Consider the following 16,149-nt stretch of genomic DNA (forward strand, 5'->3'; position numbering starts at 1 on the left):
ATCAATTTCTTTGCATAACTGAAAAGATTTTTTGTTACTCATGTGAGCAAGATTTTTTTTCCAAGTATTAAATCCAATCGGAACAACATTTCTTGCTGTGCCAAAGCTGAACAGTGACGTATAGTACAGGAGAAACTTTCTGGGAGAACTGTGGTAAAAAGAACTGCTCCGACTCAGCATGACAGATTCTGCTGCAATTTTGGCTGTGTCCCTTCCCCAGAATGAGCAAATATTGGTGGACGCAGGATCTGTAAGAACCATTAGTCCCTTGACTTTACTTTACATCCCATGCATCCCATCCACATCATAAGGGTGATCCCATCCACGCCATAAGGGTGTTTGTGAACAGGAGAGATTCTCCCTTCTTCCCTCCCTGCACACCAAGAACCCTTCAACCACTATCTGTACTCAGGACTCTTCAAGGATGCAGATGAACCTCATGGTAATTATTATCGCAGTTTTCAAGTACTCAAATTTATTTCATTTCAGTGGCTTTCTGCAACTCATGTGATTACAGAATTAACAAATTCCAAGCCGTATCAATGTGGTGCTCCAGCACAAAAACGTTTCTCAGAATGTGCCAAGCCACCATATTATAGGATTTCAGTGTTTAATTCTGTAATATGCGATCATGTGTATGTAAATTGTACAAAATGTACCAACTTGTTCACAACAGTCTCATTACCAAGTGAAGTGATTGTATAAACATGTCTAATTGGTGATGGTGATTTAAGAAGTCCAACATTTGGTCTTAAAAACAGATTATATTATTTATAAAGATCTGTGGGTGGAAAGGAAGAAGCAAAGCTCATCTGTCACGAGAACAAATGAGGAATATATAACTACTCCAAGGCATAATGACAGCAGAAAGAGGGATATTGTTTAAAGCTGATGAAGAAGAGAATTCATCCTATTCATATCTAAAGACCTGGATAGAAAACCTCAGTATATTTCATTACAAGACAGCACAAATGCACTCAGTGTCATGAATAATGGTATCTTTACCGTTCGGGTGCAATTCTTCCTGTACTTCTGCTCTATGTGGTAATAATTTTAGGTTTGCATCTGGTTTGAAAACACACCTAACAGAACCTAAACTCAGGTTTCAAACCATTTTTAAAACAACAACTTAAACATGCTGAAGAGCTTTGATGCAGTTAAACAAAAACTGTAATCCAAACAGAAATTAACTCTTTGGACCCTTTTCAACTCCTCGGAAACTTCATTAGGAGCCTTTTCTCAGGGACATACCTGGCCTTCAACTATCCACTTGCAGATGGAGGTTTTGCCGTCGTAACCTGGCCGGAATTGAAGCGTGGCAGAGCGAGGGCTGATGTTAGAGATCACCAGGTTGGACGGAGCACCTGGAAGTTCTGTAAAAAAGAGAAATAAATATACATGAGAGGTGGAAATGCTCTTGGTAATAAGGCACTATAACACAGGCTGACGTTCAGTGTTTCAACATATGAAGCACCTTTGTACCAATTACTATAGATGAAATGTTGTGGGGGTTTTCTCTCTTTTTTTTTTCTTTTTGGGTGGGGCAGAGTATTAAATAAAGCACTACTATTTCTGCTGCTCTAAGCATGCACTACATTTTACAGATAAAAAGAGAAGAGAGCCCCTCTACAGAATTACAGCTATTATTTTAGAGAAGTTGAGTAACAGACAAGGCGTGGTGGCTCAGGGGGAAGGTACTTCCCAGCTCCAGATCTGCCAGTCACTTGTCAAGTCACCTAGTTCTCTGCACTTCTGTTTCTCTAGAATTAAAATGGCAATAGTACTTACTTCTTATGGTAAACACAGCTTTAATGTATTGACAACTGAAAAAGACTCAAGTTTTCAGGGAGTGTAAAGGGAAAACTTTATGCTTCTCATACTGACCTATAATAGGTGCGTTTTAGAAGCTATTTCTGATGGCTGAATAAAGCTAAATGATATATATATATGTGTGTGTATATATATATATATATATATAAATAAAATTTCTATTGTAAATAAAGAGGGTGACCTATGCAGAAAAATCCGGAGCTCCAATAAGATCTTTGTCTCACATCAGTCAAGCTTAGAGTGGCATTTACATTTTTAATACTATCTGAATTATCAACAAAAGCAAGCTCAGGAAAGGGATTAAATGTAGATTATTTAGAATAAATTCCCAGTAGTACCTGCATTCATAAATAATGGAAATTAGTATTATAATCAGTAATCATTCATAATGTTGTACTATGTGCAAATGCAGCAGGCAAAAAATGGGCAGATTTTTGGCATGTATTTCAAGTATGCATGAATACACAATATTTCTTGATTCTTACTTCACGCTTGTGGGAACTATGATCAATAAACTAACTCTGACCAAACGGGATAATGCTGTTATCTGGGTAACAACAGGCAGCATGGCATTGATCCAGTCTGCAACTTGTCACAATTACCTGTGATTAGGGAAAAGAAAGGCGAGCATACTTCAAGACACACAGAAAAGTTCAAAAATACCAGAAAGGGGAAAAAATTGATTACATCAGGGATGTACGTTAGCTGTTCCACTTTGGGAAGTTCTACTTGTATAGCCTATAAATTAACTGAAACTGCTGTTTTGAGGTTTGAAATGGCTTTTTAGTTTGCTTTCTATATAGGATGAAGGAGAGTAAAGAACTTTAAAATCCAAATGGTAAATGCTAAATCAAACAATTCACAGGTACCTAAATGGTAAATCAGACAGTGGAGTAGAGGACTACCTCTTCCCAAATCTTTCTCAAGCCTCAAATGCCAAATCTTGCAAATATTTTAGTTTCATTATACAAATGTCCTCTTATAGGTGACATAAGCTATACTACTTATAAATAGAAAAACCTTTCCCTTTTAACAGCATCCAAACTCTATTTTTCCCAAAAAACAAAACTTTCTGATTTGATTTAGGCTTTCTTCTTATGTTACCTTGTAAATATAATAAATATCGAGAGATTCTGTACTGTATCCACTTTATTACTTTGCTCCTTTTTCACGCTACTTTAAAAATTTTTTTTTTTAGTGTGTACAAAACAGCTTCAAATTTCTGGTAATTTCAAATTGTGAGTGTATTCATGCTAATATTTTCATCTGTTCTAAGAATTAACTTTACATTATATGCGGTAAAGAATTCCGATGCTTTATAAACCCACCCATATTTATTATAACTGAATCAAAGTCATTTGTGATCTTTGGAATACATGTGGAATCAGCCTGCTTTAATTTGTTTCATGATATTTTACCAACCTGGAGGCACACCAGAAGAGATGGTGGAGGATGTGACCCATCCACTCCCTTTTGCGGTCACAGCTGCCACCTCAATCGTGTATGTGGTGAGAGATGACAGCCCCGTGATCTTGTACTCAAGTGTTGCGTTGGTTAGCGTGCGGGCAAGACGAGATTCATTTCTGCCATACACCTCCCAAGAGATCTGATAGCCTGAAAAATAATTACACAAAGTCAGGGGGCTGTAACAGTGGTGGGAGTCTAGTTTTTCTTCTAAAGCACTATTATGCAATAACCCAGAGACTGGTAAATTACTGCTTCTGCAAGATTTGCTTGTGGTCTATTGTAGTATGATTTATTTCTTATTCTACTCCATTATGGAGATCTTTTGTAAACAGTAAAAAAAAAATTAAAAAAAAAAATGAGGTAAACATTGGCTAAAATACCAAAGCATTTTTCTACTACATTTATTTCTAACAAGCAATTGACATAGGTACCCAGGGGGTGTCATCTGCCCATCAGATTACAGGTGGGGGAGGACATGGAGTCTCAATGGCCTATTTGTATTTTTCTATGAATATACAGTGCTTGCTGTGAAATGCCCAGGAAACCTGGGGATAAGCCCAAAGAAAGGTGGACTTTCATTTTGTGAACCCTACAAAATGAATAGGAAGAAACACTGGAAAATACAACATTTTCTCACCGCCCAGAATATCTGATTAAAAATCTACATGCACTTAGTACACCTACCCCTTTTCCAGGCTGAAGCAACCTTCGCTGATATGTATCTAGAAATACTTACAAATCTAACAATAATGATCATGCAGAAACATTGTGGGAATCTTCTAGGAACCAAAAAAACCCCTACTCCCCACTGCTTGTTCCTCGCACAAATCCTTTAGCAAGGTGAATCATTATCCTTTCTTTCAAAACTGTAGTGTAGCCAATCTATTGTCCAAAACTGCACTCACCCTGACCTCCATATTATTCTTATATCATAACCAGGCTCTGAAACCCTTTCCTTTTTATCACTTTTATAACCATTTGCCTTCCAAGAACTTTTGAAACTTTCTACTGTCTGATTTGCTCAATTTTACCTCCAAATCTGCTTGTCCTTCTCCTGCCCAGTCCTACTTTATTCTCATTTGAACCCACTTGAACCTTACTGTGCCAGTCTCCAGAGAGCGTGTCTGAAAAGTTTGCTTGATTGTAGCTTTCTTTGTGATTTGACTCAGGGGAAAAAAAAATACACATAGCTCTTGAATGCCTGTGAAATGGAAGTGAGTGAAAAGGACTAACAGAAAGGAATCCCACTGAGAGAGCCACGCATGAGGCAAGCTGGCTAGAGAAACTCCCTACTGGGTTCCTGTTCCCATCATACGAGATGAGGAATTCAGACCAGTTGTGGGGGAGGAGGGTTTTTGTTTTGTTTTGCTTTCTTTCCCCCCCCCCCCCCAAACATAAGCTGATTAACATATTGAACTAGCAAAATACCTTATGGTCTTGATCAACAGGGAAACATCATCTCATGAGCTAAAAGCTTGGTGAGACACACATTTGTGAGAGAGCTTGAAAGGTGTGAGATGGCATCCTCCCTCTGGTGCTAGCTGCCATCACTGATGGATTCAAGTTAACATACTTGTGCATGAAAATGGGCTCAGAGTAATCACATAGTCGTTAATTATGCTTCAAGTGAAAGGGCAGTGATAAACAGCCAAGAGGCGATACTTCAACCAGTCCAGCTACATTTCAACCACTCGTCTGACTACAAACTACCTAGGGGAAGGAGAAAACTCCTGAATGCTCACCTGGAGCCAGTTTTAAGTGTTCAAAATGTCCCATCTGTTAAATAGGATTTAATTAAGGCAGTAATTTACCAATATCTCAGAGACTCTGCAGTGATTTGAGGCTCTCTGCTTGAGAATCATTTACCAGTGATCAGAGTTTTTATAGTACAGGCAAGATTAAAATCTGCACGAAGATTTTGACAAAACTTAAGGACTTTAAGGACTTTATAAACAGAGGGCGAACTGAAAGGTTGAGTGAGAATCAACAAGGAGTTGCAAACAGAACCACCAGCGCTACCATCCCCTTTCTTTCAAAGGCTGTGGGTGCTATGCTTGTTCCAGACAGGACAATGTGGATGAGTGAGAAACAGTCCGAGGAAGGTGCCCTTGTGCATTTTCCCACTTCTCAAGCCGTGGCACTGAGGACACAAAACCAGCAGCTGGGAGCCCAGCCAGAGGAACGTCTGCGTGCAGCCATGGATGGGGCAGAGGCTGGGCAAGGGCCGTGCAGCGGCTCATCTGTGTGCCCGCAAGCTGCGGGTGACCCTGCCGTGTCTGCTTTGAACCCTGCGCATGGGCTGGCAGAGGGAATCAAGGAGTACCACCCCGGAATAAAACAGAATGCATTGTTCCAAACAATAAACAGAATAAGAGATAAGCGGCAGACTTCTAATGCTCTCCCTGTCTGTTTGTGACTTACAAACAATGGGAAGTTTCCTGTACCATGCACAAGGCAATCCGAAGTGACTGAGATTTCTTCTCTCCCATCTAGATAAACTTTGCATATACATCAAATGTTGCTGATTATTCTTTGAACATTTTATGTTTTCTCCCTTGTGACTACAGGGATGAGACACAGCTTTCCTGCCCATTAGGCACATAGTCTCTATGTATTTATTTACTGAAAAAAAACGTTCACCAGGAAAAATATCGTAAATTCGCATGCTGACTGAAGAAAAGGCAAAGAGGCAGCATTTACTGTGGATATTTCAGTCCCGAAAGTATAGTTAAATTCTAGTTGTATAAACACAGAAACAGAAAATACATACATATACGCCGAACTGACACAAAGCCAAACGTAATCATGCATAACAAAACCAGATGAAAAAACGCTGAAGGAAAGGAACAACAACAGGCGTACCCCCAAGTAGCACTTAAGCCACAATGACTGACAGATGGGCAGAACTTTAGGACATGTGGTTGGTAAAAATGTGCTCTCTGATTTACAGACGTGATCACTGCCAGCAACACGCACGGGGAGTCCGACAGGGCCGGGCAGAGAGCGCTTCCTCTGCCTCTGGCATACGTGAGAGCAAGAGAGGTGCTGCAGAGCCCGCCCGTATGCTTCAGCTCTGCACCCTCTCCATAAAACGCTGCCTAACAGAAACTAATGACCAGAAGAGTTTCAGAAATAATTTTCCGTTGATCTGGAGTAAATTCTCTACAAGCGAGCAGTACACCCAATCACCAACTGTCCGTCTACATCCAGGTGCTCATAAATCAGTGTTTACTGAGGAAGGAGGAAGATACGGAGATTTACAGCAAGAGTAATGGGCAATTTCCCAGAGCAGGCTGGCTGCCGGGCACCACCCTCCGTGTTTTCCTCCCCCCAGCTCTGGTGCACAGAACAAGAAGTTCCAATAAAGATATCAATGAGCAGAAATGAAGAAGAAATGCCTCCCTGGGCGCTCAGACCTCCAAGGGGCCCTCTATAAACCTCTGAGGTACTCAGGGGCATGAACAGTTTGGCTACTCTTCTAGCCCAAATGCAATTTGCAGCATTAAGGACATTTTTGTTTCCTTATATACTTTGCTGGGCATTTTTACACCAGTGTTCCTTCACGAAGGATAGAGCTTCTCGAGTTCCTTCTCTCTAAAACAATTTGCCCCGACGATAACACAGTCCATCATTTCACTCCACTGGTTTTCAACCCATTCTGGGAGGTGGCAGCTCGTTTCTAGGAAAGCAATTCTGCAACACTAAACGCAGCGCTGCTAATTGGTGCTTTACAAGGATGAATATACATCATCTTGCTTAGATAACTAGATTTAGATTTAGGTACCTAAATTTAAGCACTCGGGCTTGAAGGCTTTTGGCCATCCTCACTGAATCAATACTGCTCTGCTTTCAGAAGTCATTAGTTTCTGATCTTGAACCATTTAAATCAATGCATATTTCAGGATGGCTACTATGGTAAAAATGAAGATGATGATCTGCGTAAAGAATCCACATGTACTATAAACAGCATGGAAGACATGCATAAGTGGTGCAAGTTAAGAGAAAACACTAACAGAAGCAAGTCCAATGAAAATAATCAGCCCTGTCAAAACTAAAATGTTTCGTGAAATTGGACTGATATAACATTTTAATGCTCAGGGGCCAAAAAAATCTATTTTGTTTGTTGTTCTGTTTTGTTTTTTGTTTTCCCCTAAAATATATTTACTTTCTAAATATTATACTTTCCTTAAAATTAAATGTCGATACACCCCAAACAGAGTATTTTGATCCACATAAAATTACCTTCTCCCTTCCCAACTACAATTTTAGTTCCAATAATTTAAAATTTGGGAGCTTTGTTGCACTTCAAAACCTTGAAAGCCTTTGTTAAATAGAGTGTCCACCCTGTGCAACAGTAATAGTTTCCCATTTGAAAACAATATTGCCTCTGTTGATAAGAATTAGAGATTTTCTCAACTATTTATAGCTGCCTTTATGAAAAATAATGAAGTTGCTGATGTTACATCTACATTGGCACACAATAAATAGATAAATAGCAGGGAACAGTCAAATAGCCAGCTCATCAAAGAAACGAGAGAGTTCTGAACTGCTGTGATGGTTTATACAAAATTAAGTAATGACATGCAAATTCTGTCATGCAGTCCACAGCCAGACCACTTGATCACAGATGAAGGATACTGCTGATTTCAGGCTTGGACTTGATTGCAAATCTTAGCAATGCCAATTCAGATTTTGCAGCTGTAAATTCAACATATGAAACCCCAACCTCTGGGGCAAAGGACAAACACCGTCTCACAAAGTTTCAGAGATTAAGAAACAGAGGTGGAGGTCGTGGAAGACTTAACAAGACCGTAGACTCCATGGGGAGCTGATTTCTAATACAGGCTGCCATTTCAGTGACCACAATCATGAGCTGCCAGTAATTGGACCCGTACTTGCTATAATATGCCCTAGCTGACATTTCAATTACCCAAAAGATGAACCAGGAAACCAGCACTCGCAGCAGCCAGTTCTCCCTAAATGCTCTATTATGCAAACATTTTTTTTTACTGCAATGATACATTCCTCCACCACCACCTCCTCCAAAAAAAAAGTTAGCAGCTGATACTTGCCTGTAATGATGCCATTTTTCTCTACAGGTTCTTGCCAGCTGACCTTGAGAGACGTGTCCAGAATCTCAGTGAAACTCAGGTGTCCCACAGCTCCTGGCTCTGGCAATCAGAAAAGGAAATCTGTTAACAGGAGAACCCCACTTACTTCTGATCTGATTCATGTGGCAAGGTTAGGGTTGAAGAAATAAAACACTGAGCCGGGGCCAATGGAAGCCTGCTGGAAACATCAGTGAGAGCTGCAGGGGAGAGGGGAGAATGCAAGGTGTTAAGAAGCACTCTGGCTATCATCACATAAATTATTTTATCCAGTCGTCCTCCTAACTGTGCAGAGAACTAAAAAGAGCGGCAGCAGGGGACTTGCACACAATGTGTTCTCTGTCTTTCTTCTTGATCTAATCTAATTATAACAATCAACCTGGCAATCCTGGAAGCAATTGTGTTTGTTGTTTTCCCTCCACGACAGCATGCTGCGGGTACCTGTGCTGCTGTGGGCAGCTCCTCAGGCCTTGTGGCTGTGAGCAACACCACCTGCGCAACCCTCATCTGGAAAGAGCCTTTTGCCTATGCAAGGTCAGAGCAAGGACAGCATCGCTACTTGGATAGACTGTCTCAAAACAACTCTAAAAACTTCCAACATAATGGCAACTATCTTCTGTAAAATGAATACAAGTGTGTGAAACTTTTAAAGGATTTTTATGATGTAGCTCAAGAGCTCTTAAAAATTTCAGCTCCCTAGTGTGCAATGAAAGAGCATAAAATGGAATGACTGTCAAGAATATGCCATCCTCCCTCAATTTTGATCTTCAAGGAAGACATCCTGACTGATTTTTGATCCAACTGCTGTTCTGTCTTCAATCGATGTACTGGAAAAAGGAGTTTTTGTTCACTTTATATTCACTGTGCTTCTGTCATTGGATCCCTGCCTGAGTATCCTCCAGCTCCACTGACATCAGTTGGCAATTTCTCGTCTGCAATTTCATATTTTGTTTCCTCTTCATTTTAGTCCAGTTTCTCATTCCCCTCCAGCTAGGATGAAAAAAAAAAAAAAAGCCTGCCAGTAGGTCGGCTACAACCACATTTGCAATTCTGCAATCCTAGTGAGGAAAATTTCCAAATCCATTCTGCGCTATCTAGTAGTTGAAGCATTACACAGAAAGAACTGCTGATCTGGTAGTGATCTCAGGAATACCTAACAGGAGCACGGCAATTATGTGTTATTCAGGAACACATATCTACACGCATGCAAGCCACAGAACTCACAAAGCTTCACTCCAATTAGCTCCTGCAGTTGCATTCCAATTTTAATGTCATAATGAAAAACAGGTGCAGGTTACACCAAGCCAGGACACATTGCTTCTGACTGGATGTCAGATTTTATTTGACCTACAGTTCATCAGCAAACAGATTTGCTTGCATTATTTTTTTTAAAGAATTGCCTAACTTTGCTTTACAGACAGAAAATTATCACCTGAGAACATGAGTGACAGTCCCTTCAAACCTTTTCCCACTACATAAATCCAGAAACAACTTAGATTCAACAAGTTCTCCACGAAGATACATTATACCATACCACACTTAACTTCTCAGTCATCATAAAAACAATTCTAAAGGACCCAAAATAAAAAAAAAATCTTGGTCATCTCTACTGCCTAAGATCCTTGCAGCATGCAGCTGCATATGACGAGAAATGTTTACAAAATAAAAGCGTGGCTTTCTCTTGTTTTATGTTTCATGATGGAATTTTCTTGTGTTTAAAATGGCACATGATCCCAACATTTCCCTGAGATATTCCCAATGTTTTGACTGTGCTCCCTCTCCCCTTTCCACAAAGTCTCTAAGGTTCATTTCCGCAACCCCTCCTCCTTGAGCAGGAATATTAATAGTCTCTTTTCTTCTTCCCAGCAGATTAATTTTCATGAAATCTTAGGAGTCTCATATCTTTGGCTTCTTGCTCTTCTTTACTCTCTGTAATTAGTCATGGAATCAAAATGTTTTCGGATGGAGAAAGACAGATGGATCTAAGACAGACAGCCAAACACATTTACACTGCCAAAGCCTCATTTCCTAAAGAAAACAGGCAAGATGTTAATATGACACACAGGAACCTAACGCATGTTTTCCTTTCCTCCATGCCTTTTGCTTTAACTGCAGGTAAACATATATGAGTTTATATTAGTGGCTCATAGATATCTGATAGTTACATTGCTGTCTCTGTGACCTTCTAATATGCAAAGGTTTAAGTCCAGAATCTGTTCTTGGGACACGGGTCTAGCACATGGAGGAGGTGAATCACAAAAGGAAAATCCATGGGAAAGTACTTAATTTTCTTCATATTCTTTCAAGAGTATCTCATGAAAAATTGGATTTGCACTTCGAGCCTCACTTCTCTGAATGTTAATGTTAATTAAATTTTTCTTTACGGGAACATCGACTAACCTAAAAGGTCCTTATTAAGGCAAAGTAGTATTTCTAAAAACAATACCTTAATGGCTGCATTAGACTTTTTTTTAAATTCTGATTTGGATCTCTAAATGTGCAGCAGTGTTTATGATGCTTTGTAAGAGGAAGGCTGAAGCCCTGGCCAGAGCCAAGATCACTGCGGACACACAGTTAGTTATGAGGGCCACTGCAATTTAATTATCTGCAACTGACAGACTAGACTTGTTAGTCCCAAACATGCCTCAAACAAACACTTTCAGGGAGCCACAGAGGCCAAAACATTTTTTTGATGCAGCAAATAATTTATAAGCTAAACGATCCAGCTCTTTTTATTTCATTCCATGAATTTGACTTCAGTTTTAAAGAGTAAAAGCTACTGAATTGTCATGATGCTGTTTTTTCTATTTTATACAAATACTTGCACTATAATATAGATATAGAGATTTTCAATATATTGAATAGCAGAAGGAAACAATCTTAAATTAATCACTGATCTCCACAGTAAGTTCTGGTGTTCAGTTCCTCAGAAGATCAATTCCTATTTATTTGGATGACTAAACATGGACTTAAGAGCATAAGGGTTCACAGACAAACAACATATTGTGTTAGCTGAACCACGCTATGGAGCTTTCAGTTCCTAAGCAATTTAAAAGAATTCACCTAAGTTCAGTTCATAACAAGAAAATGCCCTTAAATATGCCCTTAAAGGGCATATTAAATGCCCTTCATTTTCCACCTGCTAAAAGAACACATACTGACAACTGGCTGAGGTCATCATCTGATGTGAAGTAACTTAAGAAGAGACTACAAACTGCTTGTAAACCTAAGGTCTGATTTTAAGTGCCCAGATGTGAAAATTCTGGCTTTTATATCAAACCAGACAAAATCTGAGCACTGAGATTCTCTACCAGTGCTCACTACTCACTGTCTTCAAGGGTGCGTAGCAGCTGTGGTGTGCTTCGTGGTCCATCTCCAGGTGTGGTGAAACACAGAACTGACGTATAATAAGTAGTGTATTTCTTCAGGTTGGTGATATATCCGCTATGAACACCATGAAAATCGGGAGCAATGGTGACCACAGTCACAGTCTCTGGCGCATCAACTGGCCATGCTAGAAGCTAGAAAATTTAAACATAGATGAGCTCTCATTAGAAGCTGCGTCTATTCAGAACTAAAGTATGCTTGGCTGCCAAAACCATCTTAATCTGATTGTAAAAAACAAGCAGTACTGCTCAACTATTGTCAGCTCTGATGCTGAACAGATGGATATAATGCTGTTAATATGGTAACTGGAGGGATGTGTATAATACTTACTAGTGATGGGGGATGTACTGATACCGTGGAGGTATTGCAATTCTCAATTTCTACTACTGAACAAGGCCAAAATTATTGTGAGTGGCTATTTGTGTATTTTGTATAACATGAGTCTTTTGTCCCGCTCTGGGCTGCTCTGTCTACCCTGAACAATCTCTGCTGCTGAAAGGAGGGTAAAGTAAGAAAGGAAATTTCAGTGCTGCCCTGAGATAATATATATATATATATATATATTTATATATATATATATATTATTACAGGGTTCCTTGAAAGATTCCGCTGGCTGTGAAGTATAAGAGAGGAGAGGGAAAATCCTTCTTCCCTTTCCACAGCCCTCAGCATCCTACTGACCAAGAATTTTACAATGATTGACGGTGTGGGGATAGCCATGCTGTGAATGATTCAAAAGGTTCTGGAACTACAGAAAGAATAGTAAATGATCATAAAAACGATTACTACAGTTTTCAACAACTAGGTCCCAAAAGTGAGATTCCTGAAGACATTTTCATGCATTTAAAGTAACATGCCTGTCAAGCCACACTTCTTCCAGGTTTTAGTCATCTCAGTGGATCTTCTGGGTGATCAACGTTTTTTTAGAGTAGAATACCTTGTCTGTAAGTACTTAAATGAAGACTTCAAACTTTGAATTTTAAAACAATTTCTGAAATCATCGTAACAACGTAGGGGTCTAAAGTTTCAAAGTGCTTATGAAACTTCTATTTTGCCCAAAAATCCTTATCTTGTGGATGTTAAAACTTTAGCATGTTAAAATTCTAGGCCTTACTCAGTATCTGTGTAAATCATGCTACTTGTATTGATTTCAGGCTCATAAACATGAACAGATACCTGAAATTATTGAGCTGTATTTGACACATTCAGCTGTCTACTGGCTGATAATCAGACTATACTCCTTGTAGTCAGAAAGCAGTTAGAGGACTATAAGGACTCATTTTGTTAGGAATATTTCATATTTGAAAGGTGCACTTTACAACTTCTTGAAATGCAAATAAATTCCAAAGAAAAGATAAAAATGGAATAATGGTTGATGGAATAGTAAGTTTTATTTTCTTTTCTAAATCACCTTTGTGGATTAGATTTGGCATTTATAACTTTGGGGGACTGAAATTCTCTTTCTCAAGTATTTCATTGCACATTTTTCAGAAAACATGCGCAGGAAATAAAGGTGGAGAATTTTGTCAGTTAAGGACAAAATGGGTTTAATCCTTAGGAAAAGCAAAGGCCTAGCTTTGGCTACTACTGTTTATAAACCATACAAAATAAACCATGCAATAGAAGTAACAGTCAGAGAAATGTTCTCACACAGTCTTCATACTGCAATTCACAAAGCTCATGAAAAATAGGAATTACAAATCTGTTGCAATTTAATGCAATCAAGGAAATACCAGTAAAGAGAAATTCTGATCACTCCAAAAGTTTTTAATGACTACTGACAAATACAAATAAAGATCTTGGTTATTTTATACAATTGATAATTAAATTGAAACTTAAATGAGAAGCAGCTATGCAATGAAACTAATGATCTTCATACTGAAGCCGCCCGTGTTTGAATAAAACAAAGAATAAAAATATAAAGTATGGCTTTTCCAAATCTGACTGAGCTCACCATGTTTGGACTTGCACCAGATAATTATAGCATGTTGCAGTCCACTGAGCCCCAAAAGGCTTTTATTCTCCACAGTCCAAACAGAAGCCAGGTACTACCTCTGTAGGTTTCTGAGGTTTCAGGCTATACTTTTGCAGTCTAAATTCCCCTGCCAGCAACCCAGTCCTGAGAGCTGATCATATCTCTGGGAAAAGAGACACATCTACTTGTAATACTACTTCAGCAGGGAGATTCTGAAAACACCACTGTTCTTTATAAGAAATATATAGATCTGGGCAAAAGTACTGAAACACGTGTACCTCTGTCTCAGTTTCTCCATCACTTTGAGACATTCTTAAGAGAATGATCAAGTCTTCTGAAACTCCTAAAATCCACCTACAATCCTCCAATTCACAGCTTGTCTTGTGAATCACACGTCCTTTTCAGTTCAGCAAGCATTCCCTCACACAACACCTAAATCCAGCTCCCTCCTCCCAGCTAACAAAACATGCCCATCATCCCTTCTCCTGTTCTGCAATTCCTACAAGGTTTCTCTTTGTTCTTTCTATGAATGTTTTTAAACCCTTCCTTTATTATGTCCCTGCTGCTGAACCATGGAAGGAGTTTCTATTAAACAGTCCTTCCTGAGAGACAGAAATAAACCACTCCAGCTACACTCCACTGGGCAGAGGACCACGAAGTGCTCTGTCAAGCACCCTCTACCTACTCTGCACACTGTGAGACATTGCCCCATCAACAGGGACTCACCACGCTAACACCAAGCCACTGAGCACGATTTAAAATTTTACATTCTTACACCTCCAAAATCATCACACTGGGAAAGTTAAGACAAATATTTAGTGTGACATCTTGGTTCCTAATGAAATGAATGGGAGTTTTGCAGTAGAGTAAATAGAAATCTCCGGGCTGACTTTCAGTGGCACAATGATGTGTCTCCTGTGCTGTTTGACATCAAACTGTTTTTTGGCTTTGGAAATTCTCCAGGCAAATGATAAAGGTATTAGAACTTTTATAATTATAGTTATTATATATATACATAAAATACATATATTAACAATATATAAACCAGCAAATGTTACATGAGGAGCAACAACTGTTCAGTCCTCTCTTCTTTTTGCTTCTTAAAATACACAGTCATTTTGGACATTCATAGATTGTTAAATTTCTAATTTTTGTATATCAGGACTCTTACAGGAAACATTATTTGAAGTTGTAGAAATCTTGTTCCTATTTACCTTGTATCCTTGGTTAATACCATTGATGAACTGCTGGGGTGGAGGGTTCCAGAGGAACTGGATGGTTGTGGAGTTCACGGCTTCAACTTGCACGTTTTGCGGTGGAGCTGTAGGCACTGCTCCCAGTCAGGCAAGAGCAACAGAAAATGAAACAGAATGGAGGAGAGATTAGAGGTCAAAAGAACCTATTCACTGCCACTCATTAGTCTCAAACTAATAACAAACCCGAGAAAAGGATGCACTTCCTGTGATATGGTACCCAGCAATGATTTGTAAAGAATGGTAATTGAGTTATTTCTCATTCTGTATCAGAAATTCTTTCAAGGGGAGGGTATGAAATGCTTTCTGTAGCATATAACTCCTCAGATGAGTTTTTCATAAAACTTGAGACAGAAACTAGATAATGATAGGTGAACACATCTCTTTCAATTATCCATGACTGCACAGAGAATGAAGTTTCACCAAGAAATTTCCTGAGAATTTCTTTTAACACCACACAATTCCCCAGATCATACTAGCAAACATGGGGCCTGCACAATTAAATTTCTAATTGTGAATTATAATCTAGGAACAGCATTTGTTTATTATTTACCACTGCTTAAAAATTAGGACCAGTCATATCATATGCAATAGATTTTTCTGGGGAATTGGAGATATTCTCATTTTATCTTGATACTATATTCACTCATGTATATTAAATTTATTATATATAATCTGAACCAATACAACCTCAAATCTATTTAAACTTCGTAAACTTTTCATGTCAAGTACTTAATTAGGCAGATTATTTCTCAATACAAAAAAAATAAAAATAAAAGCTTAGAACATGGAGGCATACTGGCTTCAAAAAACAACACCACCACCACAACCCACGACGTAAGTATTTTACCATTTAACATAATGTTTCTTTAAATATCTTCCAGGCAATTTCTTCAACTCATTGCTTTAGGATGTCATTTCTTTAGTTCTCAAGAGGAAGGAATACTAATAGTCAGGTCTATTTTTCTGAAATTATCAATTTTGTAGTAAGTTCAAGAAGAAAACTGCTATTTGATTAAAAAAAAAAAGTACTAATACCCTTTGAATCCTAAAAAATAAGTTTAGTAAAGCTTCAAAAACATGACTATTGATAGCCATGCACATTTGTATTCTGTAAAAGAGGAACTAG

At 38.7% G+C, this 16,149-nt stretch overlaps 1 protein-coding gene across 10 annotated transcripts in view; it reads right to left on the bottom strand.

The window, feature by feature from the left end:
- Nucleotides 1–16,149, bottom strand: part of SDK1 (sidekick cell adhesion molecule 1) — a 395,409-nt gene that overhangs the window by 92,332 nt on the left and 286,928 nt on the right. For 9 of the 10 annotated variants that reach the window (XM_083799697.1, XM_083799700.1, XM_083799699.1 and 6 more), the window contains 5 exons: nucleotides 14,982–15,097; nucleotides 11,734–11,926; nucleotides 8,370–8,468; nucleotides 3,253–3,444; nucleotides 1,252–1,373 (listed from right to left, as the gene is read on the bottom strand). In XM_083799697.1, the coding sequence (XP_083655823.1) occupies nucleotides 1,252–1,373; nucleotides 3,253–3,444; nucleotides 8,370–8,468; nucleotides 11,734–11,926; nucleotides 14,982–15,097 (722 nt within the window). Of the gene's footprint in view, nucleotides 1–1,251; nucleotides 1,374–3,252; nucleotides 3,445–4,328; nucleotides 4,700–8,369; nucleotides 8,469–11,733; nucleotides 11,927–14,981; nucleotides 15,098–16,149 lie in introns of those variants that run through there. The other variant, XM_083799696.1, reaches the window with a different exon arrangement.

The sequence above is a fragment of the Anser anser genome, assembly GCF_964211835.1.
Source record: "Anser anser genome assembly, chromosome: 15".
Taxonomy (NCBI): domain Eukaryota; kingdom Metazoa; phylum Chordata; class Aves; order Anseriformes; family Anatidae; genus Anser; species Anser anser.